Source organism: Anabrus simplex, chromosome 1 (assembly GCF_040414725.1).
Source record: "Anabrus simplex isolate iqAnaSimp1 chromosome 1, ASM4041472v1, whole genome shotgun sequence".
Lineage (NCBI taxonomy): Eukaryota > Metazoa > Arthropoda > Insecta > Orthoptera > Tettigoniidae > Anabrus > Anabrus simplex.
In genome coordinates, this window is record NC_090265.1 from 465,312,238 (window position 1) to 465,335,653 (window position 23,416).

At 40.9% G+C, this 23,416-nt stretch overlaps 2 protein-coding genes across 2 annotated transcripts in view; both read right to left on the bottom strand.

Moving 5' to 3' along the window:
* Positions 1–23,416, bottom strand: part of LOC136867355 (leucine-rich repeat transmembrane neuronal protein 4) — a 143,908-nt gene that overhangs the window by 81,029 nt on the left and 39,463 nt on the right. The gene's annotated exons all lie outside the window — the stretch shown is intronic.
* Tssk (Testis-specific serine/threonine kinase) lies at positions 10,938–12,059 on the bottom strand. The gene has a single exon (XM_067146833.2). It carries the CDS (start codon positions 12,057–12,059, stop codon positions 10,938–10,940), a length of 1,122 nt encoding a protein of 373 aa, XP_067002934.1.

The window sequence follows — 23,416 nt, forward strand, 5'->3', positions numbered from 1 at the left end:
CTCAGATAGGCAACCAGAACAGGAATAATAGGGATTGGAGGTCTCCGAAGTGGGAAAACCACCAATGGAAGTGTCGAAATGACCAGGGTAGGAGTCAATGGTATCAGTCAGGGAGGTACAACCACGGACAGAGCGGCGCACGAGGGCGACGACCTTACGAGAGAACACCCAATTCCTACTGGGGTAACCGTGGTCGACAGAACAACAGACCGCGAGAATACTATCGGGGTGACCTCAACGACAGAAGGAATGAGTCACGCCGTTACGTCAGAGATCTGCAAGATACCCAGGCCGGAAACGATCGGTGGAAAGATTCGATGCAGCAGTTTGCTAAGTCGGATGAGTGTCGAGGGGCAGAGAGCCTCGAACTACAGGCACATAATGCTGCAAACCGTGCCAGTAATCTTGATCCCCGCGCACCACCATATTCAAGTGGAGGCGGAGGTCAGCTAAAAAAAAATTAGGAAAACCGAGTGAGGAGATAGTCGGATTTTCGAGGACTACCGACGCGAAGGGGGAACCGTGGACGTCCGTGACCATCGCATCATGGATAGTTCAGCCCGATGACCTCGTTGAAGATCCCGTTCAGGCAGGTCCAAAACCAATCAGAGCGTTACCCGTCATTTATGTCCGTGTTAACCAGTTGCTGGTTCGTTGCCTTGTAGACACAGGCGCGAGCGTCAGCGTGGTATCTAAAGTATTAGTCAAAGAACTGGAATCGAAGCAATGTATTCCAATCATTCCGATTTCCAATATTAAGGTTAGAGGAATAATTCCGGACCGCACAACTACATGCAATAGCCAGGCCTATCTAGATTTGGAAATTGGGAACAACCTCATATCACATCCATTTATAATTTTGACTAGAATGGAATATAATATCATCATTGGAGCTGATTTTCTTCGGGAATTCAAAGCGGTCATTGACATGGACAAGAATGAAATTAGATTCAGGAACGATTCAATTCAGGGAGATGTAAGATTAAACGACTTCGAGGGACAACACGGGGAGGAGAAAATTTGGACCATGGAGATAGAACAATTGGAACAAGAAGGAGGAAATTGCTTCCCAAACTGGGATGCCTATCGGGACGAGATGATCAAGGAGTTTGAAGGGATGATTTTCAAGTTAGAAGCGGAGAATGAAGGACCATCATTGGCGGAGGTAGTCCAAGAAAAGATCGACGAAGCGAAGATAGGGGAGGAAGACAAAGGCGCATTACAGAGAGTCATAGAGAGACACGAAAATGTATTTGGTTCACGTCCAGGGAAAATTCCAAATTTCAAATATTCCTTAGTCGTCAACAATTGGGAACCATTTCGGCAAAGACCATACCCGATACCTGAAAAGTTTCACGCTGGGGTGAAGAAAATTATACAGGAGATGGAGGATAACGGAATTATATCAAAATCACCCACACCATTTTTGAATCCCTTGGTCGTGGTGGAGAAGGGCAACGGTTCGTTGCGGGTTTGCCTCGACGCGCGAGCAATAAACCAGCGATTAATCCCAGAGTATGACCAGGCCCCGTGTATAAAAGAGGTCCTTAAGAAATTCCGGGGAATGAAATTATTTAGTGGAGTTGATCTGACATCATCCTTTCATCACGTGGAACTTGACCCAGCCACCAAAATTTTGACCGGGTTTCTGTTTGATGGGCAAACCTACGTTTTTAACCGGTTACCCTTTGGATTGAAAACAGCAGGGTCAGCGCTCATTAGGGCACTAGATCGTAACCTCAGTGACGAAGTTAAAGAGTTTACGGTGAGGTACGTGGATGACATCCTTATTGCATCTGAAACTTTGCCAGAGCACCTGGAGAAACTTGATAAACTATTAGCTGATTTAGAAAGGAACAACTTCAAGGTAAACCTACCCAAGTCTAATTTCTGCCAAAGGAGTATCCTATTTTTAGGTCATGTGATCGACTCAGAAGGAATCATGCCCAATCCTGTTAAATTAAAGGCAATTCAAAATTTTCCAAAGCCGACGAAGGTGAAACATGTCAGGCAATTTTTAGGAGTTTGTAACTTTTTCGCGGATCATTGTCCGAAATATACCAGTATAGTTGCACCATTACAAGATCTCCTCAAGAAAAACAATAGGTGGAAATGGGATCTTGCATGCGATGAAGCATTTGCTAAAGCAAAGGATCTGTTGGCCCATAGTGTGAAATTAGGATATCCGGACTATACACAGAAGTTTATTGTGCAAACTGATGCGTCGATTATAGGAGTCGGGGCAGTACTATATCAAGAGACGCCCGAACCCGAACAGAGGATCACCTATTTGGCTTTCATGAGTCGCAAATTAAGATCGCATGAGTTGAAATACACCGTGACCGAACTAGAGATGCTCGCGATCGTGACCGCTCTTAACCATTGGAAGAAATATATTTATGGGTACCCAATTGTGTTGAGAACGGATCACAAAGCTCTGACGTTCATGATGAAATCTGCATTAACAAGCGAGAGAGTCAGCCGGTGGTGCTTGTTTGTGCAGCAATTTGACATTACAGTCGAGCACTGCGCCGGAAAGGCAAATGTAATTGCAGACGCCCTCAGTAGAAATCCAGATCCGGAACCTATCGTGGTTAACCAAATACAGTTGATAGAACAAGGGGACCGCGAAATCATAGAAAGGCTGCGGACTATTGGTGAAGAACAGCAGAAATGTCCGGAAATGAAGAAGTTGATCGATTTCCTCCAACGTAGAATACAGCCAGGAACGGATGAATACCGTGAACTTCAGAAAAGATCCGAGAAGTACCAATTTTTTAATGGCATGCTGCATAAATTCGTGGACGAGGACCACACGCAATTCAGGATCGTGGTTCCAACGACGTTGCAGGTTGACTTAGTTTGGCTCGCTCATCACGTTACAGGTCACGCAGGGAGAGATAAAGTGATTGCTACACTTCGGGAAACTTTTATCTGGAAAAATTTGAGGAAAATTGTTCAGCAGGTACTCCTTACTTGCGACATTTGCCAACGGGTAAAACCCAATCCATACCTACTTAAGCAAAAACCGAAGCCGTTGTTGCCAAGTAAACCTCGGGAACTGTTCGCTTTAGACTTTTACGGACCACTTCCCAAGGGAAAGAGAGGGCTTCAATACATTTTGGTATGCGTTGATGTGTTTTCAAAATTCGTCACTCTCTGTCCAATCCAGAAGGCAAATACTAGAGCCGTTATAAATCAGTTGAAGACTAAAATCATACCACGTATGGGCAAGCCCGAATGTGTTCTCACGGATCATGGGTCGCAGTTCACATCGGGAAACTTCAAGCGAGACATCGAAAACTTGAACATCAAACATCATCTAAGTTCAATTAGGCATCCGGAGTCGAATCCCGCAGAGCGGATAATGCGAGAAATCGCAAAGTTTTGCCGTATCTACTGTCCTAGACAACATTGGCGTTGGGTGGACGTGATTCCTGTTATCACAGAAAGTATCAACGGCACTATCCACGAATCCACCGGGCAAATTCCGTCAGTGATTCATTTCAACAGTTTTCCAAAGAGACCATGGCACGAGATCTTAAAATGTCCGCAGGATCCTAGACTATCGGTTGAGCTATGCATACGAGAGACAGCAAAACATTTGAAGGCCCAAGCAGAACGAAGATTACGTCGTCTCCGTAACAAGAGGTACCATCGACCACTGCGCGTAGGGGAACTTGTTCTCGTTAAACGACCAACAGTATCTGATCCACCTAACAAGTTCTACCACAAGTTCGCTGAACTGTACATCGGTCCTTACCGAGTCATCCAGAACCTCGACAACAACGCGTACAAGGTGCAAAGCATGGACGGCGCGACCGAAACCATCTACAACGCGGCAAATCTGAAGTTGTACCATACGTCCGGAGGCAACTTAGAAGACGTGGACAACGCTGAAGAACTTGGAGCAACGGAAGAAGAAGAGGATGAGGATGACGGAGAAGAAGATCGACGTGACGTGTCAGATGAAGAGTCGGGACCAAATGAGGAAGCCGAAGAAGTAAATTATTTGGAGAATTTGTTTTCACAGAGAGATCTTGGGGATGAAGAATGTCCAGAATGTCAGTACCTGGAGAACTACAGAGAAGCATTGCGTCAGATAGCATATTATTTGGAAAGAGAGAACCAGGAACTTCGCCAGAAAGCAAAGGTTTGGAAACAGTTGTGAATCGATATTGCCAATTGAATATTTAGCGACGAAATGTGTCCAGTGCCTGTACCCATTTCTTCTCGGGGAGAGGGGAATATGAACCCGACAGGGGCATGATCCAAGGACCTTGGGTTGATATCGATCTCAGTAATTACGCACGCAATGCTATTAAAGGGAAAGAACGCTGAAAATGATTAATATTCATATCATTAATAGAGGCCATACCGAAACTAATTAATATTCATACCATTGAGATAGATAAATTGTGTATTTTAAAATTATTTAATGAGATTTCTTTGTCTGCGACCTATTGCGCAGTATTATCCTTTGTGTAGCGGGGGCCCCGCAGATGAAACCAAGCCAACTTAGACCCGGGAGGGGTTATGAATGGGGATTCCCTGTGACATCACTCGAGAGAAGACATCCCTCCTCAAGGCTCACAGAATGAGGGGAAACTAACTTTTTCGAAACGGAATATAGGAGCCATCTTGGAATCGGACTGGCCAACTTAATTACCGACGAGGTAGAAAATTAATAAAACTCGAATTAGGGGCTCATCTCCCGATTTAAAAGGGATGAATGCTACTGGGACATTTATTTAGAGTGTTTAATGTCCTCTTCCGTGATAACTTTCAGCAGGAGAAAGAATACTGTGTTGTTTCTGCGTGGAAAGGTACTGGGGCCATCTGGTTAGTGTCATGACAGCTCCTCGAGACCGGGACTTCACCCCGTGTGGTGGGGGAAGCAGAACATATTTTAATTAATTTAAAGAGATTCACCGAAGGATAATTGAGTGGTTATGTCTCAATCGCACCAACTAGATACTGGTCACCGACCAATCGTACTATTTTACCTCGAGTACGCCGGGAATAGGCGATACGCAAATTAGTGGAAGGGGTATCGCTCCCTAGTAAAAACTACTGCAGAAAGGGAGAAGCGTCAGTCGGGATTTGTGGCTTACAAGCGGCGAAGCTACGTGTTGTCGAGCTTCCAGTGATCTTTTGTTTGAGTGAATTTCAATTTAATTTACAAGTGAAATCGCGTACTGTGCGTAAATATTGCAGAGATTGGATAGACGTGATGCTAGGGTCTAAACTTTAAAGATCAGAGACGTGTCGCGAACATTAAATATAATTTGTAATAATATTATTATTATTATTACTACGGCGCTACTGTGTCGAGTAGTGACAAAGGTACGCGGAATCCGATACTGAATCGCGGATTGCGGAGTGAGGTCCGGTATCGTGGCTGGACGTTCACACCGAATGTAACTAAATAAATCTTGGAATAAATAGTGACGTGTTGTGTGCCTCAGGAATATTGCCAGCGGTTTTGTCAACCTAGAACAATGGACTCCCAGTTGGAAAGAAGAATGGTGCCTCCAGTAACTGCTGTGGTGCTTATGGGTCAGCACTAAACCCACAATGGACTCCCTGAGCTGACAACGGGTCATCGAGATGGAGATGAGTATAAATCATAATTAATATGACGTAATCAGATTGGGCGGGGAACAGTTATCATTACCTGACGCTATAATGTTAAAGATTGTAACTTCAGTAATGTAGATGTGCTACCATGATACACGTAGCTTCTATTTACTTTATTTAATTAGTAACACGTCTGAGCAATCAATTGTAAATAAAGGGGTAACACGATAAGTTTGCATGCAGTAATAGATTGACTTAATCATTTTATTTGGGAAAACTTGTAATTATTGATGCGTCAGGAGACTAATTTTTAGTAATTCAGAGTAATTCAAGTTAGGTTGTAGTTAGTCCAGCGAGGATATTGCATGGCTGGTAAATAGTGTAATTTTATTCCGTGAGCACCCAGAGCTACGAGATATGACTTCGGAACTGACATCCCAGGCCTCCACTGATATATATTTAGATAGGAAATGTACAATTTTAATTGGCAGGCTTATCACAATTTAAGTGCAAATTGAGGAATATTTAATTCATGATTGTATTACCGTGTGACGATTTATCAGAAATCACAATTTAGATATGGATTAATTACACCGTCATTACGAGGAAGTTAATTATGATCACGCAGTATGGTCTAATTTCCAGGTAAGTCGTGTAGGGAGATGGTGTAATGATGAACCCAATAATAATAATAATAATAATAATAATAATAATAATAATAATAATAAATTGTAGTTATGGTAATCAAACAAGTATTGGTATCATAGAAACCGGTGTCGCGTCGCGGGATCATGATGTTGTAAACGAATATGTGTGTTGAATTGAAGTGAAGTATTGAGAGCCGATGTAATTTTGTTTAAGGAACAATGAGGCTCAGTTTATTAGTGAACGATCCCCGAGATGGGGTGTTTTGTTAAGAAAGGGCGTTATGCCTGTGAAGGCCGAGGCCAATGACCACCCGCCGTGTGGGGGCTGAGGGCAGTTGACCTACTGAGGAGAAGTGTCGGTTTTTTGTGTATTCTCGTCCGCTCGTGTAAGAGGGAGCCTTGAGTTGAAGAGAATGAGGGCGAGAGAATCGCATAATAATGAAATATTCAACACGCCAGACTGATGTAGTCGCTAATAAATGACACGGCGATTGTTACCAGTACTTGTTAGTTTACTGCCATTACACACTTGAGTATAACGTAGTTTAGGGTTTTCAGAGTCCCACTTCCATCCCAACGGGTGTCAGTTCAGTTCCCGACAGCGGCATTGGTACCCCAATGCTCAACCGAAGGCTGGATGTCTCACGTGTTTACTGTATATAATTTGTGTTCTTTAAGGGTTTATGTATCTTGTTGTGATTATAATTGAGTTACCGATGGTGTTGACCATCGGGGTGGTGAAATTTTTACAAGTGAGGGTCGGTTCAAACCCGGGCGTTTGTTCCACATTTTTATGAGTTCCTTCGTGGTACTTCGTTGGGGAATAGCTGTGTGTTTAGTATAGGGATTGCTCAGATTCGTTGCATGCATGTTAATCCTATTGGTCAATGATATCACATAGCCTCAGTGTCTATGATAAGTGTTTTCCCGTTCGAATCTCGTCATAATGGATCGCTCTGCGATAGATAATACTCGGATCCATCACAAACGACTGAAAGTCGATAACAAACAACAACAATTGATAATAATCCATGTAATTCATTTGTATATAAATGCGTCATCACCATCATCATCATTAAGGCCTAATAAACCACGTGTATTAATCTAATCTTTAACCCGAATGTGTTCTCATTGTAATTAGGTATGACCCGTCTCCTACCCTGTATGCCCTTAAGCTTAGTCGAGTTAAGCGCCCATTTGTTTTATTCCAACCCGTTAACGCCCTGTAGACATCATGCCGGTGCCATTAGGTGTAGGGACGGGCACAATATCGACAGGTAGAAGAGACCCTCCACATCCCTGCACCAGCTATTCATTCAATTCTACACGACCATCTCCATGTTAGAAAGGTTAGTTCCCTTTGTGTGCCCCATTCACTTTCCGAGGAACAAAGGGCAGATCGAATGAAATGGTGCCGAAAAATGCTAAAACAGTTTGAAAATGGGACTTCGCGTAACGTCAATAGCATCATTACAGGTGACGAAACTTGGCTTTATTATTACGATGTCTCAACAAAATCCCAGGACAAGGTGTGGCTGTTTGAAGATGAGGGTACTCCTGTGACGGTGCGAAAGTCAAGGTCAGTGAAGAAATGGATGATTGCAGTATTCTTCACTAAACGGGACACCCTGACTCGGGTTGTGCTAGAAACACAAAGGACAGTTATTGCGAAGTGGTACAGTGAGACTTGTCTGCCTCAGGTCATCCAGGCTCTCAAGCAGCTCCGTCCAAGGTCACGGCTCAACACTTGGCTCTTGCATCACGACAATGCTCCAGCACATCGTGCTCATGTAACAATGGATTTTCTTGCCAGATCAGGTTTGACTGTGCTTGATCACCCCCCATACAGTCCTGATCTTGTCCCATGTGACTTCGCACTCTTCCCAGAAGTGAATATGAAGCCGAAAGGGCGGCGTTTTGCATCCGACGACGAGCTTCTGGCAGCATGGGATCAAGAGTGTGAAAATGTAACCGAAGAAAAGTGGCAGAGTTGGTTCAGTGACTGGTTTCGACGTATGGAGAAGTGTATTGAGTATTGTGGAAATTATTTTGAAAAGGTCTAAAGCGTTCACTCACATTGCAAAACTTTCCTAGTGCCCTTTGTAGAATGGAATATAATTGTTTTATCAACTACAGGATATATTCAGAATTACAGATTATAATACAAAAGTTTAATCAATAATCCTTAGTTGATAATGGTGACACTATCAAATATCGTGGCAATCTAACAAAAAAGGAAACAAACATACCTCTTGGCACTACAGCTCTGATGAGTCTTGGCCTACTAAACGACTGCTGCTCAGCTCGAAGACCTGCAGATTGTGAGGTGACGAATCCACTTGGCCCTCATTCTTAGCTTTTTAGATCGGGGCCGCTATCTCACCGTCAGATAGATCCTCAATAGCTGTTTACGTAGGTCGCGTGGACGTTGAACCAGCCACCAAGTCCCGATCTGGCCGGAAATCGAACCCGGGGCCTCCAGGTAGACAGGCTCGCCCTAACCTTAGACCGTGAGGCCAGCTCATGGCCAATTAAACAATTAATAGGACCTATACTGTACAGTGGCTAAAAAGTAGACTTCATGTTTAAGTATATTTGATTTCGAAAATCGAAATAACATGGTAGGTACATCACTGCATTTTTTTATTGTGAAACTGGTACAAAGCATGCGTTTAGACACATTTTTCTCCCCTAGGAAGAGAAATACACACCTCTGATTTAGAATCCTTGGTTTAGAACCCCTGGTATTTAAGACGAGCATCCTAGGCCCTAGATGGATCACCCTGCAACTATATACAGATTGCCCGTTAAATAGTTGAGCAAGGCAAGCCCAGAAGAAAGGACATAAGATTTCTTAGGCTGTTCAATGTTGAGTGCAATTTGAGAACAAACAATGGACTTGGCAACTCGCACGGTCCCGGGCTGAGTGGCTCAGACGGTTTAGGTGCTGGCCTTCTGACCCCAATTTGGCAGGTTCAATCCTGGCTCGGTCCGGTGGTATTTGAAGTTGCTCAGATACGTCAGCCTCGTGTTGGTAGATTTACTGGCACGAAAAAGAACTCCTGCGGGACTAAATTACGTCATCTCAGCGTCTTTGGAAACCGTAAAAAGTAGTTAGTGGAATGTAAAGCAGAAAACATTATTATTATTATTAGTAGTAGTAGTAGTAGTGGTGGTAGTAGTAGTAACTCATACGGTACCTACACGTGTTGTAAACAGCCCTACAGCCCTGGGAAATTAAACGCACTCTTGCAGTGTGTCACCTGTCGATTGTCCGACTCGTTGTCTGAACGGTCAGCGTACTGACCTTCGGTTCAGAGGGTCCCGGGTTCGATTCCCGGCCGGGTCGGGGATTTTAACCTTAATTGGTTAATTCCAATGGCACGGGGGCTGGGTGTATGTGATGTCTTCATCATCATTTCATTCTCATCACGACGCGCAGGTCGCCCACGGGAGTCAAATAGAAAGACCTGCACCTGGCGAGCCGAACCCGTCCTGGGATATCCCGGCACTAAAAGCCATACGACATTTCATTTCACCTGTCGATTTTCTCTGCTATGCACATCGGAAAAACGAGCCAATCAGAGCCACTGCTAGACCGAGCACGTGCCGAGCCGTGTCCGTGCCATGGGTTAGCCACAAGCGTTGCCAACTTCTCACTTTCATCACCTGTTATGTTTCTTTTTCAGAGAAGTTTCATGCCTTCTCGTCTGGCTTTACCATTTACCGGACACTCTGTATATTGCTACTGTAGTAGTAGTAGTAGGAGTAGTAGTAGTAGTAGTAGTAGTTGTTGTTGTAGTTGTTGTCTTTTATCCTTTACCCAAGCAATGGATTGATACGATCCTCATCACTTGTAGAATGGAGAGACAGGAGGAAGATCAAAGGTGGAAAAATGGTACGAAATCCTCATTCCTCTCGCTCTCTCGGAATATTTTAACATGTTCGGCCCGAAAAAATTTGACTAGTGAAGTAGGATATAGGACATGGCTTAGATAAGTGGAAGTATGGTAAATACAACTTAGTGCCCCACGACGTTTTAGAATAAAAATGAGTGAAATACAAATTAGAATTTATTTACCATGTAACTACATTACAAAGCCTCCGCTTTTCTTCAGGATCCTTAATGCTTACCGAATGCATCAATCAGGTGACACTCGTGAAGAATATAACGAATTTCGTACGATAATAAATTTTATCATTTTTTTGAAATCCTTTCAAGTACTGAACATGTAAACGAAAACAAAGAACTATGACGCTCCAATACTTGAATCCAAAACATATTTATTCGTATGTAATGGACTAAATGCCTATATAAAACATGACACGATATTTACTATTTCTCTCTAAAATTTTTAAAAAATCACATCCATTCCTTCTTCAATTTCTTCAAAATGGTCGTCTAAAAATATGTCAAAAAGTTTCTTCTCAATATTTCTATTTGAAGCTTTCATATTCGTATATGACTTGATTTCTTAAAAACGGCCTAAAATAGTTTCTTTTTCACAGAGATGTGCTCGCTTGAAATTCAAATATCATCTCGACAAATTCTTCCAAGATTTCAGAGAAATTCCAAACATACTTGTTCAGACGGATGCTGTCATCATGGTTTTTGTATGCGAAGATTAAGACACTGATCTCTTTGAAGAAATTTAATAAGCACTTTTGAATGATCTCTAAAATTTTGCTGATTAACCGCCCTGGTGTCGTTCAAGGATCTACAGGCGTAATACTTCCATCTGTACTCAGATCTGGATTGGGATTTTCTACAGAGATCAGGTTCGGATTATGACTTATCTCTCCTAAATTCGAGACGTTTGGGGACATTGCATTGGAGTTACCCGATGAATTCATAAAGGCTGTAGCCGCTGGAGCATGACGAGGTTGGTTGCCAGATGAAGGTTGCTGTATATCCACAGGCTGTCCTTGAGTCACGGATTGTGTTAATCGACCGGATATAACCTTTTCTTTGCGAGACCGCACCCATTCGTGAGCTAGAACACGATCCAGAGTGAGCCTTAAAGTAATATCAGGCTCCAAAATATGTCGAACTACTGATTTTGCTCCTTGTGATATTGTGTCACGAACACGCGACCGAAATACCCAGTTTCGCGACATCTGGTCTTTCAAGAGCTTTCTCAAGTTTGAGTCATCGAATGGCATTGATGCATTCAGCATTATGAATAATATGATGCCCAGAGACCAAACATCAGCTAGTTTTGGATTGTATGGTGTTCCACTGACAACTTCAGGTGCAGCATATGCCGCAGAACCACAATACGTCTGACTAAGAACTCGTCGCCCTTCACTGTCAATACAGAAACGTGCAAAACCAAAATCTGCCAGTTTCACGTTAAAACGGCGAGATAGAAGAATGTTTTCACATTTTAAATCTCTGTGGGCAATATTTTTCCCATGTAGATATTGCAATCCACTGGCCATCTGACGAAACCAAAGTTTGCTCTGCTGTTCTGGAACCACGCCATTGCGTTTGACAAAATCCAAAAGGTCTCCATTGTCAGCAAATCGCATGAATATAAATACTCTTGGGCCACGCTGAAGTATGCTATGAACTTGAATAATATGAGGATTTTCAATTTTAGTCAAGATATCAAGTTCCCGTGGGAAGAACTTCTCCAAAAAGTCGCGCGGCGCTTTTTCCTTGTCGAAGATTTTGCACGCCAGGCGCATTTTTTTCGGGGTCGACCCGTCGACATAGTCGGCAAGGTGGACCGTAGCATATGATCCTTGGCCGATTTTTTTTCCTATCAGATAACCTCGCTGTTCGAGAGCATTCACTTCTGAATTGCGAGGACTCAGTCGTGTCGCCATCTATTAACAGATCTAGATGGAACTTCACGATCTGTCCGTGATTTCGTCGCAGAATCATTGGTTTGTTGAAAATGAATTAGACTTCATTGATCCCATCCGATAAATACTTCAAATTTTGGGTATGTAACCGGAACAACCCTGAAATCAAAAGGAATACGTAATTAAATATTTCAGCAGTACTTTATTGGTCATAGTTGATTCCCTTGAACCATGCAGCGAGATTTTCAATTGACACGTAGACCTACACATTTAATATTCCAGTATTTCACGGAGGAAACTTCTAACAAGATAATTCCATTTTAAGATAATTGGAAAGCGGAGAAATTTGAATGAACTTAATACAGTGGAACTTGGATAATACGAACTTCTATAATTCGAAATCGGCTTTAATTGAAATATGTTGCTTATTCCCTAGCATTTGTATGTAAACGATGTTAAAATAATCTTGGGTAATTCGAATTTTTTTAAATTCGATTTGTTTACCTCAACGATAGAGCACAGTATTTTATATCACAACTCATGTTTTCTCAACAATAGGCTAGACTGTGTTAGAATGGGGTGAAGCCGGGAAAGGTCCGTTTCCTTATCCCTCCTAACCGCCTATGAGGTCTGTTCTTTCCTCCTACCCATCCCATCCCTCTCGAACACTCCATCACCCTTATTTTGAGCCGATTGCTGCGTCACAGAGGTAAGCGGTCAGGTACGCTTAGTGATTACGACGCCGTTACGACAGACTGCATTGTTTGAGCATTTCTCTTTGATCTTTTGCTGAGTGTGGATTGTGTGACAATGTCCTTGTCAAAACCTAAGACGTACAAATCATTAACTTTAGCCGAAAAGGTAACAGTGATTAGGGAAGTGGAAAGGGTCTCAAGAAGAAATCTGAAATTTCTAAGGAGTTCGGAATTCCACCTAACACGCTATCGACTTATTTGAAAAATAAAGACAAAATGTTGTGCAGCGGAACTGTCAGTGGGAAAGTCCGGAAAAGGAAAAGAGAATCGGACAACCCAGATGTATACTACTGTGTTTTGAAATGGTTCAAGCAGGCGGGAGACAAGAAAATTCCGATCAGTGGAACTATTCTACGAGGAAAGGCTGAACAGTTTGCTTTTGAATTGGGGAAACATGATTGCAAAGCCAGTATAGGGTGGCTGGATGGTTTCAAGGAATTGAAGAACATTTCTTTTAAATCTGTTTGTGGTGAGAACGCGGCTGTTGATCATTGTAAAGCTGAACAATGGAAGAAAAACCTGCAAGAGATGATTGAGGACATGGAGCCTAAAAGCATTTTCAATGTTGATGAGACATATCTTTTCTTTAAGTGTACGCCAGACAAAACCCTAGCATTTAAAAACGAAAAATGCCATGGAGGAAAGCTTAGTAAAGAAAGAGTTACACTGTTGTTTGGAGCAAACATGGATGTGTCGGAAAAACTGCCTTTATTGATGTTTAGGAAATCCGCTAATGCTCGAGTTTCAAAAATGTAAAAACAAACCTAGTTGAATATGCATCCAGCGGAAGAGCATGGATGACAAGCAACATTTTCGAGAAGTGGCTGTTAAAATTAAATGAAAAGTGTCGCAAAGAGAAACGGAAGATTACTCTCTCTATTGACAACTGCACTGCTTACAACAGCATTCCGCCTTCGGAAAACGTGAAGGTGATTAATTTGCCGCCGAATATGACATCTGTTGTTCAGCCCATAGACTAGGGTATATTAAAAAATCTGGAACACTCCTTACAGACTATTGTTAGTGAAGAATATTCTCACAGAGGAGTGTAATGCTCTTAAAATTAAACTTGACGTTCTCCAAACATCAATCAATCACTCACTCAATCAATCAATCAATCAATACTGATCTACATTTAGGGCAGGCGCCTATCCCGTATCTGTTGTTTTCCTGGCCTTTTCTTAAATGATTTCAAAGAAATTGGAAATTTATTGAACATTTCCCTTGGTAAGTTATTCCAATCCCTAACTCATCTTTCTATAAACGAATATTCGCCCCAATTTGTCCTCTTGAACTCCAACTTAATCTTCATATTGTGATCTTTCCTACTTTTAAAGACACCACTCAAACGTATTCGCCTACTAATGTCATTCCACGCCATCTCTCCGCTGACAGCTCGGAACATACGACTTAGTCAAGCAGCTCGTCTTCTTTCTCCCAAGTCTTCCCAGCCCAAACTTTGCAACATTTTTGTAACGGTACTCTTTTGTCGGAAATCGCCCAGAACAAATCGAGCTGTTTTTCTTTCGATTTCTTCCAGTTCTTGAATCAAGTAATCCTGGTGAGAATGTGTAAGCAAGCATGCGATCACGTGACAGCCTAAACAATCACGAACTATTTCAAGAACGCTGGTTTCTTGATAAAAGACAATGGCAGTGTCGACGAGACTGTGGATGAAGTCGTGCCTTTGGTTGACAGTTGGGAGGAAATCGGTCTGTTCATATCTCCTATGAAGAATTTGTCATTGTTGATGAAGATGTTTGCTGTGTGTGGCGAGCTCACTGACGCGGACATAATTATCGAGGTAATCAGCAACTCCCATTCAGCTGCAGACGGCGCGTCTGGAGATGAGGACTTCGGTTCTTTATTGGACCAGGAACGACTGATGCCGAGTGCGGCTGAGGAATCCAATTACGTCCATCAACTCAGGATTTTTTTTTTTTTTAAATCAGAAGAATATAAGTGATTCTATTTTTCAGTCACTCTATCATATAGATTCATACATCATGGGTGAGAGAATTAAATCAAGAAAGCAAGCTATGATCTTTGACTTTTTTAACAAAGAGCACATGTGATTTCTAATGGCGTTAAGACTAACACGTACAGTATTTTCAGTACCTACAAATGTCTAAAGACTAAATACTGTACTGTATCTATAAACAGATTTTGAAATATGTATGTATAGAAGCCTACTCCAACAATGTCTAAGATGAAGTCTTTTTTGTAAAATCTAATGTTGGAGTTATTTTTGTGACCTTTTTGTTTAAATCGAAGTTGTGAATAATTCAAAATTCTAATGGTCCATTGAGATTCGAATTATCCAAGTCCCACTGTACTTACTTTAAAAATAAGGTCAATTCAAGGGAAATTATTTTTCTTTAATAATAGCTAGAAATGTTATTGAAGCTTCAGAATTTGAAAATTTTCATATGTTTGTGAGTATTTTCGTTAGTAGTCCTACTTCTTAAAACATTCTTACACCAAATTGATTATAACAATTTAGTGCAGAGGTACTGTATTTGCCTCTTACCCAGGCGCCCCAAGTTCGATTCCCAGCCACTCCGAAGATATTAACTTGGATTGGGGACTGGAATGGTGTTCAATCAGCCTTTTGAGTTCAACAAGGGAGCTGTTGATACGAGAGGTAGTGAGCCCGGATAAGTAATAAATCGAAAGGCCGAAAATGATGTCACACTGACCACAGGCGGTAACTGTAATGGTACGTTTCCTGCAGGGAAATTTCCGGCACATCCGCGTCTCCAAAAAAAGTAAAAATCTAGCTAGTGGAATGTAAAACCAATAACAATATACTTCATTTGGTTTGAGAAATTTCTCAAATACTTCGTTGTAAGTCTGATAATTATAAGCACATTTGCATTATATTGATTATTTCATTTGAAAGTTTAGATGTCCACTACATTTGAAACTACTGTATAAATCCAATGAATCCTTAATTCCACTTGTTATTTTCAATAAACCATGTATTAAATAAAACTATATATTAAACGGACCACCCTATTTTGAAAATTAAAATGACCGCAGGTGTGGTGGTGGTGATGAGGAAGTAGGAGGAAGTACAACTCGATAACCATCCTCTCTTAGGACTAATCAGAAGAAAAATGGAAGAGGTTCGTCTTTTCGAAGAATGAAGCTATCGGAAAAAGAAAGGCAGGAAGTAACGAAAAGTAACGAAGGACGTGAAATTGCAAGACTTCCAAGGCCTCGCAAAAATGACCCGTGAAGATGAATAATAATTAATCTGTATTTAACAATAACATTTTATTAGTGATTGTAAATAATAATCGCCTCTTGTTCGGCTCTATGACTGAGTGGTCAGCGTCTTGGCCTTCGATGCTCGGGTTCGATTCCCGGCCGGGTCAACGGATTTTAAACTTAAACGGTTATTTCCCTTGACCAGGGGACTGGGTACTTGTACTTTCCCCAACATTACTGTAACACACCACACACAATGCCATGCTCCACCACACAAGTACGCAGTTCCCTATGTATGGCAGGCGTCGCCAACCTCGTCGGAGATCTGCCCTACAAGAGCTACAGCAATAGCAATACGAGTTTATTCTTATTCTTCTTCTTCTTCTTCTTCTTCTTCTTCTTCTTATTATTATTATTATTATTATTATTATTATTATTATTATTATTATTATTATTATTATTATTATTATTTGCAGTATAATTATTAATTTATTACATTTATTACGTAACATAACGCACGTGTATGTCGCAGAATAATTGTAACTTCAGCCGTTTTGTAGAAAAATGTCGATTACTCAGTTACACTGGAAATTCTTGGCCTTTTTATAATAAGCCTGATTCATTAAAGCCTAACTGTAGAACGTACAAAAACGCGAACACAATCCCCGGCCATTTTATAATTATCCTGATACGCCTAGCGAAATGTAAAATGTTATTTCTCTTCTTGTCCGCATGCGGCGCTTCACTAGTAACTGCGTTGTTTATGAGTAACAGCTAGTAACTATACACCTTTCAATACACCAGACGTGTGTGACACTTTCGTTAATATTCAATCTGAATTAGAAAGAAACGACCATTCTTTATTTAAAGAAGACAACTGTGATGGATTCAAAGAAGAGCTTTATGTGAAACTGGAAAAGTTTTATGAAAACCGACAGGATTCTTCGAAAAAAATACATGGACAAAGCAACGTGTTAAGAATGCAAAAGCAGCCATCACTGAGGGTAGACAAATAACTTCTTCTCAGTATCATGTTAGTAATAAATATGTAATAGAAGTGAGGGAAGTGGATACTCTGATTTTTAAGAGAGCAGTGAAGCTGCCCGGCATATTATACCAATTGCAGAATATTATGATCGATTATTAGCTGTACATAAGTCATGCGATAAAGGAGGAGGAGATAAAATGTATGCTCTTAAGCATTTTTTAAATTCCAAAATCTGTTATTGAAATATTTTTGAGCCTTTGCAAAGTTTGCCAGAAGAAAAGGTCTCAGACTAGAAAGAACATTAGAACACGGGCTATCGTATCAAAAGGTTTTAATGTACGGGGACAAGTAGACCTAATTGATTTGAAATCTACTGTTCAAATGGCCCCTAAATTATCAATAAAATGCCACAAAATAGTTGCATTTGAACCACTACTATGAAAACGAGCTGCTGAAGTTGCTGTAGAACTTTTGAAGATTTTTTAGAGTTTGGGACTCCCCACATTCTACAGAGCGACAATGGTCGAGAGATCACTGCTGACGTTGTTAAGGTGGTGGTGGTGATTATTGTTTTAAGAAGTACAACTAGGCAACAATCCTCTATACAATACTAATCAGATAGAAAAATGGAAGGAATCCGACCCTTCGAAAAGTGAAGGTATCGGCCAAAGAAGAAAAGGGCCACGAAGGGCGTGAAAATGAAAGACACCTTAGGCCTCGCAACCTAATACCGTCGGGGTCGTAAAAGAAAAATAGTTGACCAACGGAGATCGGATAGGATTGATGAAAGTGAGGAGCCTGGCAAAGTAATTGGAAGCAATGCAAGGACTCAGCTCAGAGACCCGTGGTCACAAGTTAAAATAATGTATATGTGTCCAGATTGCAGAATTGTTCATGGTAGACCACGTCATCCCGAAGCACAAGGAAGCAAGGAAGCAGAGCGTAGAAAATATGTTTCGTTGTTGGATGAAGGACAATAATTCGACAAAATGGTCAATCGGATGCTACTACGTACAGTGACAAAAATTATTCCTTTACCGAGTTACTGAACATTCATCGGATCGAGCTCTTTTTGGGTGTAAGCCAAAAGTTGGACTTCAAAGTACCGTACTGGCTTACCAGAGGCTGTTATTGCACCAAAGAGTTGGAAAATGTTTGCAATTCTAACAATGGCAGCAGAATTAACGTGGGGAACGACAATGTCGAGACGAACGGCAGTACCGAGCAACCATGTAAAGAACCTGGTACATCCTATGATCTACGTCATCATACGAATGAAGAGGAACAAACGATATATCTCAAATGTTCCGTGTGCCAAAAGGAAACAACGGGTGCCCACTCTTGCACTGAATGTATTCAGCCTATACATGTTATTTGTGGCGAGCCCGACACATCCGAAGCTGAGAGTTACGGAAGCAAAGTGTTGTGTTTTATTCGAAAGAAAAAAATATTTCTTTCGAACGGTCTCAGGCCCATAAGGCATAAAAAGGGCGGCAGAGAAAATGGGCGGTGTAAGTAACAAGAAGCTCTAGCCTGTAGAAGTTGGCAGTAATGTAATTATTAATGTGCCTAACGTTGATCGTGGTCCCCTGGACCGTAAGAATATTGTAGGAAAGGTCGTAGCTTTCAAGAATGGTTTTCACGCCCCGAACTGTAGTATTCGGCTGCACTGAACTTAGGTACCGTCAAACGGGGCGATTTCGGACACAGAGGTGGTTTCGGACAGTGTGGTAGATTTGCCGTATTTTGTTGCATAGCAACGAGCCGCCGGTGCTTTGCACTTCCGCGTGCGATTTAGGGCCAAGACACACGGAAGAAGGGAATCGCCTCCAATCCCGAAAATCCACAGAAAAGTTGTCTAATATTGCGGTAGACCTCAGGAAAAGAAGGCTAAAATTTTATGGACATATTAAGAGGCTTCCAGAAACCAGACTAATCCACCAAATTCTTGAAAGAGTTGATAAACTGAAGAATTTCCCTTGGGACCAACAAACAAAAGTGGACATGAAAAACGCACAAATTCAACCTGAAGAAATTTTGAATCGAAATATATATATAGAAAGAAAATTGACAAGTGGAAAGTTACTCCAGAGAATGATGTACCAAAAAGAACAGGTACCAAGTGGACGGAAGAAAGGAAGAAGATATTTAGTGAACAGATGGAAGCATCCTAAATCCTCCGCAAACGAAATCATAAGTAAAGCTACGAGTGTTTCGAAAGGGACCGTTCACGCACAATAATAATAATAATAATAATAATAATAATAATAATAATAATAATAATAATAATAATAATAATAATAATAATTAGTAATAGAAATATTATTGGCTTTACGTCCCACTAACTACTTTTTTACGGTTTTCGAGACGTCGAGGTGCCGGAATTTAGTCCCGCAGAAGTACTTTTACGTGCCAGTAAATCTACCGACACGAGACTGACAATTCAAAGAAATTGCAAAGAGGCTACATGTGACTGCGTTTTACAATCAGGCTAGCCTTTTTACAAAAACAATCAGGCTAGCCTTTTTACAAAAATAAGTTACAATTTATCCTGCGACACACACTATCCGATAAAAAGTATTTGGTCACCTACTCAAAACCGCCCTCTAAGTGCTCCTTGTATATACAGCCCAGTAATGGGCATTAATACCAGGCGCGGTTCGGCCTTTAGGTCACATGGTCATGTGCCCCTCCACCGATTAAAACTATTATAAAAATCAGAACAGTATTATGCACGATTGTTGTCACGACCGCCTTCTTTGAGTTCAAGAGGCTATGATTCACCATGGTTGTTCTTGTTCTAGCAGCCCTGGAATAAACTAGGCAACATAGTAAAGGTCTTATCTTGGATGTGACCGACTCGTTCTTATACCTGAACATCATCCACTCATTCAGCGACCTGTGAGGGGTAAGGGGGGTTATGGCAAATTCCATTGACCCGGTCACAGTATTTCTACGACGTGACACTTCAGCGCTAGTTCGCGTTTTGAACTTACTTCTCCTACAGCCTACTACATAGCACCCAGCTACACATTTTTTTTTTTTTTTTTTTTTTTGGCATTTATATCATTAACGCGCGCAAAAGTAATGTTTGTAGCAAACCTATGCTTACCTTGTACGTCTGTTAGATTAATCGTGTCCATCGGTTTCGATGTTCATTGTAAGTCTGAAAAGTGTGTGAAGATCAGTGTGATGTGTCTGAGTGTATTCCTGTGCGAGCATAAGTGTTTTTAAAATGAATTAGGTGAGCTACTTACTAACAAAATCTCTTAATTACGAAGACAAATTATTAGCTAAAAAACTGGGCCGACTAAGACCAGAGCTTAGCATAAATCAAGTGTTCAAAGATAAAAATAGAACCTACAATCGTAGTTTTAATAAGAACGTGTACGAAAAGTGGAAATGGCTGTGTGGTTGTCCAATAAGTGATTCGCTGTTTTGCTTCCCGTGTATATTATTCGGCGGAGAAGAAACATGGACAAAATCGGGAGTGAAAGACTTAAAATATCTACCAGAAAAGAGCAAGAAACATTGTTTGTCGAAAACTCATTTAGATAACGAAACGAGTTTTGCAGTACTGGGGAAGGCTGACATCAGGTTGCAACTCAATGATGGATATAGGGTGTCTATCCGAAAGCACAACGAGCTTGTAGACAAAAATAGATATATTTTGTCACGTATCATTGATGCTATTAAATGTTGTGGGGAATTTGAGTTGGCCTTGCGTGGTCATGACGAGAAAATGGATTCAGATAACCCTGGTGTTTTTAAAGGACTAATTAATTACACCGCTGCTCTTGACAATGCTTTGAAGGACCACTTAGAAAATTTAAGTGTGTTTAAGGGAACATCCATGGCTGTTCAAAATGAACTTTTGGAAGCAATGGTGGCTGTTTGTAGAGAACATATGGTATCATAAATAGGAGATGTAGCCTTTTTATTCATCCAGGCTGATGAAACTACAGACAATTCATGCAGAACACTTTCATAAAGAATTTTGAGGTACCAGATCGAAGGGAAATTGTTTGAAAGGTTCTGGGGTTATTTTTGGGATCAGTGATCGAAGTTCCCGTGGTTTAGCAGCGACAATTATTGAACATCGCGTGAAATTGGAGTAGAAAAATTCCTTGAAAAATTAGTCTGTCAAACATATGATGGAGCATCAGTTATGAGCGGTCAGAAAGGCGGGGTTCAAATTATATTCACTGCTACGCTCATCAAGGCAACCTTATTCTTAAGAAAGCGACATCGTCATCCTCGCACAGCAGAATATTTTTTCACGACTTGCAAGGTATAGGGACCGTTGTTTCAAGCTCTCCGAAAAGAATGGATTACCTGATCGAGTCAGTTCATAAGAAGTTAGGCAGTGTTCCACCTACACGATGGTATTTTCAAGAATGGATTACCTGATCGAGTTAGTTCATAAGAAGTTAGGCAGTGTTCCACGTACACGATGGTGTTTTCAACATCACACTGTGAACACTGTTTATGAACATCGTGGTAATTTGCTAAAATATTTTGAAGATATCAGAGACCATGAAACAAGTGAGAGTAGATCTTCCACTGAAGCTACGGGATTTGTTCGAACTCTTAATAATCCTCAGTTCACCTATTGGCTTAATTTCTATCACATGATTATGCCACATGTTGCAATATTCTTTGATTGCATTCAGAAAAGAGACATCGATGTTGTGAAGATGAGAGCGAGTGTCACAAATTTTGGTAATACGATAGCCAATGTTCGCCAAGTCTACGAAACGGAAGAAAGCCTTTCAACAGAGCCACTGAGAAAACGACAATGCGTTGATCATGCAAAAAGTTCAACCAATATGTTGGCAGCCGTGTAGTTTTGTGATGTTATTATAAGTAGCATCAATGATAAATTTCAGTTCACTGATCATCTGTGTGCATCTAAGTTTTTTTTTTCATAGATAACTTTCCTCAGTACTGCAATTCATTCCCTGAGCATGACTTTCAGACGACCCTGAAACTGTATCCTGTGATAAACGGTCCGAAATTGCGAAGCGAATTAGAAGTGTTGTACAGTCGTGAAGATCTTCGCTGTGTATCCGGTGCTTGGCCTCTTTTGCAATTTTTCTATGAAAATAGAATGACACGAACATTTTCCGAGTGTATGATTGTTTTAAAAATAATTGTCGCCATACCAATGGCGACTGTTGAATATGAACGGTTCTTCTCCACTCTGAAAAGAATAAAGACATTTTTGTGAAATTCCATGGGGAATGAGAGGTTGAATGCACTGGCGATGTTATCGATCGAGAAGAAGGTACATTCCATACCGGACTTCAATAATCGAGTAATTGAAGAATTTGCTACTGCCAAAGTTAGGAGAATCGAGCTGATATACAAGAAATAAAAAGGTAAGGTTAGTTTAATTGATTTAATTGATTCTTAGTGTTCCTAATATGTTCAGTGTGCCCCAACCCTTTTTATCATCACGAGCCGCCACTGATTAATAGCCATTATTAAACTTTACGACAGCTTGAACTTCGTAAAGGAGACTGTTTACCAGGTATCGAATCATCTCTGCATTTTTGGTTTCTTGTTTTGTTTTTTAGTGGAAGCCGTTTTCTTTTCAGTTTTGACTACGTTAATACATATTGGCCATTTGAGAAAAACCTGTCAAGAATTACTACTTTCGGGAAACTGAAAATCTTCCTGGTCCTTTCGGTTTCATTGTTTTAAAATTAAAAATCACAAAGCACACCATACATTTTCCTTAAGTACAATATAAATTAGAAAGAAATTCTGTGCTCTAATTAAGAAGAAATTACTTTTCAAATTATTGACATGGTATTTCTCAAGTTTATTGATGTTTTCAGGTACTTAAATAAATTCTCAACAGCTTCGCATCATGTTTATTGATAAAGAACATGTGAAGACCACTTCTATTTTCAATTTAACATCTCCTGCACTGTAGCGTATCCCTTACTAAAGTTTAGCAATGTGGTAAAAGAGCTGATATTCTTCTTCTTCTCATACTTAGTATAAACACTGTTCATGTTTTCGTGTGTCCTCCATTTTCTTCTCATGGACGAGAAGACAATCATTATGCTAGGCGTTAATAGCTGGAAGATCAACAGATGTGCTGAATTTGTGATTTATATTGAAGTTGTGCACCTGAAGGTCCGCCTGTTACCATTTATTGATGGATGCAGTACTTCTGTATCTGTTTCTTGACACAGACCAGAGAAAAATGTAGCTTCCACCGAAGTACAAGTCTCGTCCATGGCTGTCAATTTGGAAGCTGCTATGGTATGGGTAGTGCTGAATAATGACATTCGGAGCACGACTGGTGTGTCTGAGAGTTATGTAAGCTGTTTCTCATAGGGTCAGTCGTACTGCAGTAGCACTTTGAGGCCCAGTGAGGAAAACAATGGCAAACTACCTCACTCCTCATC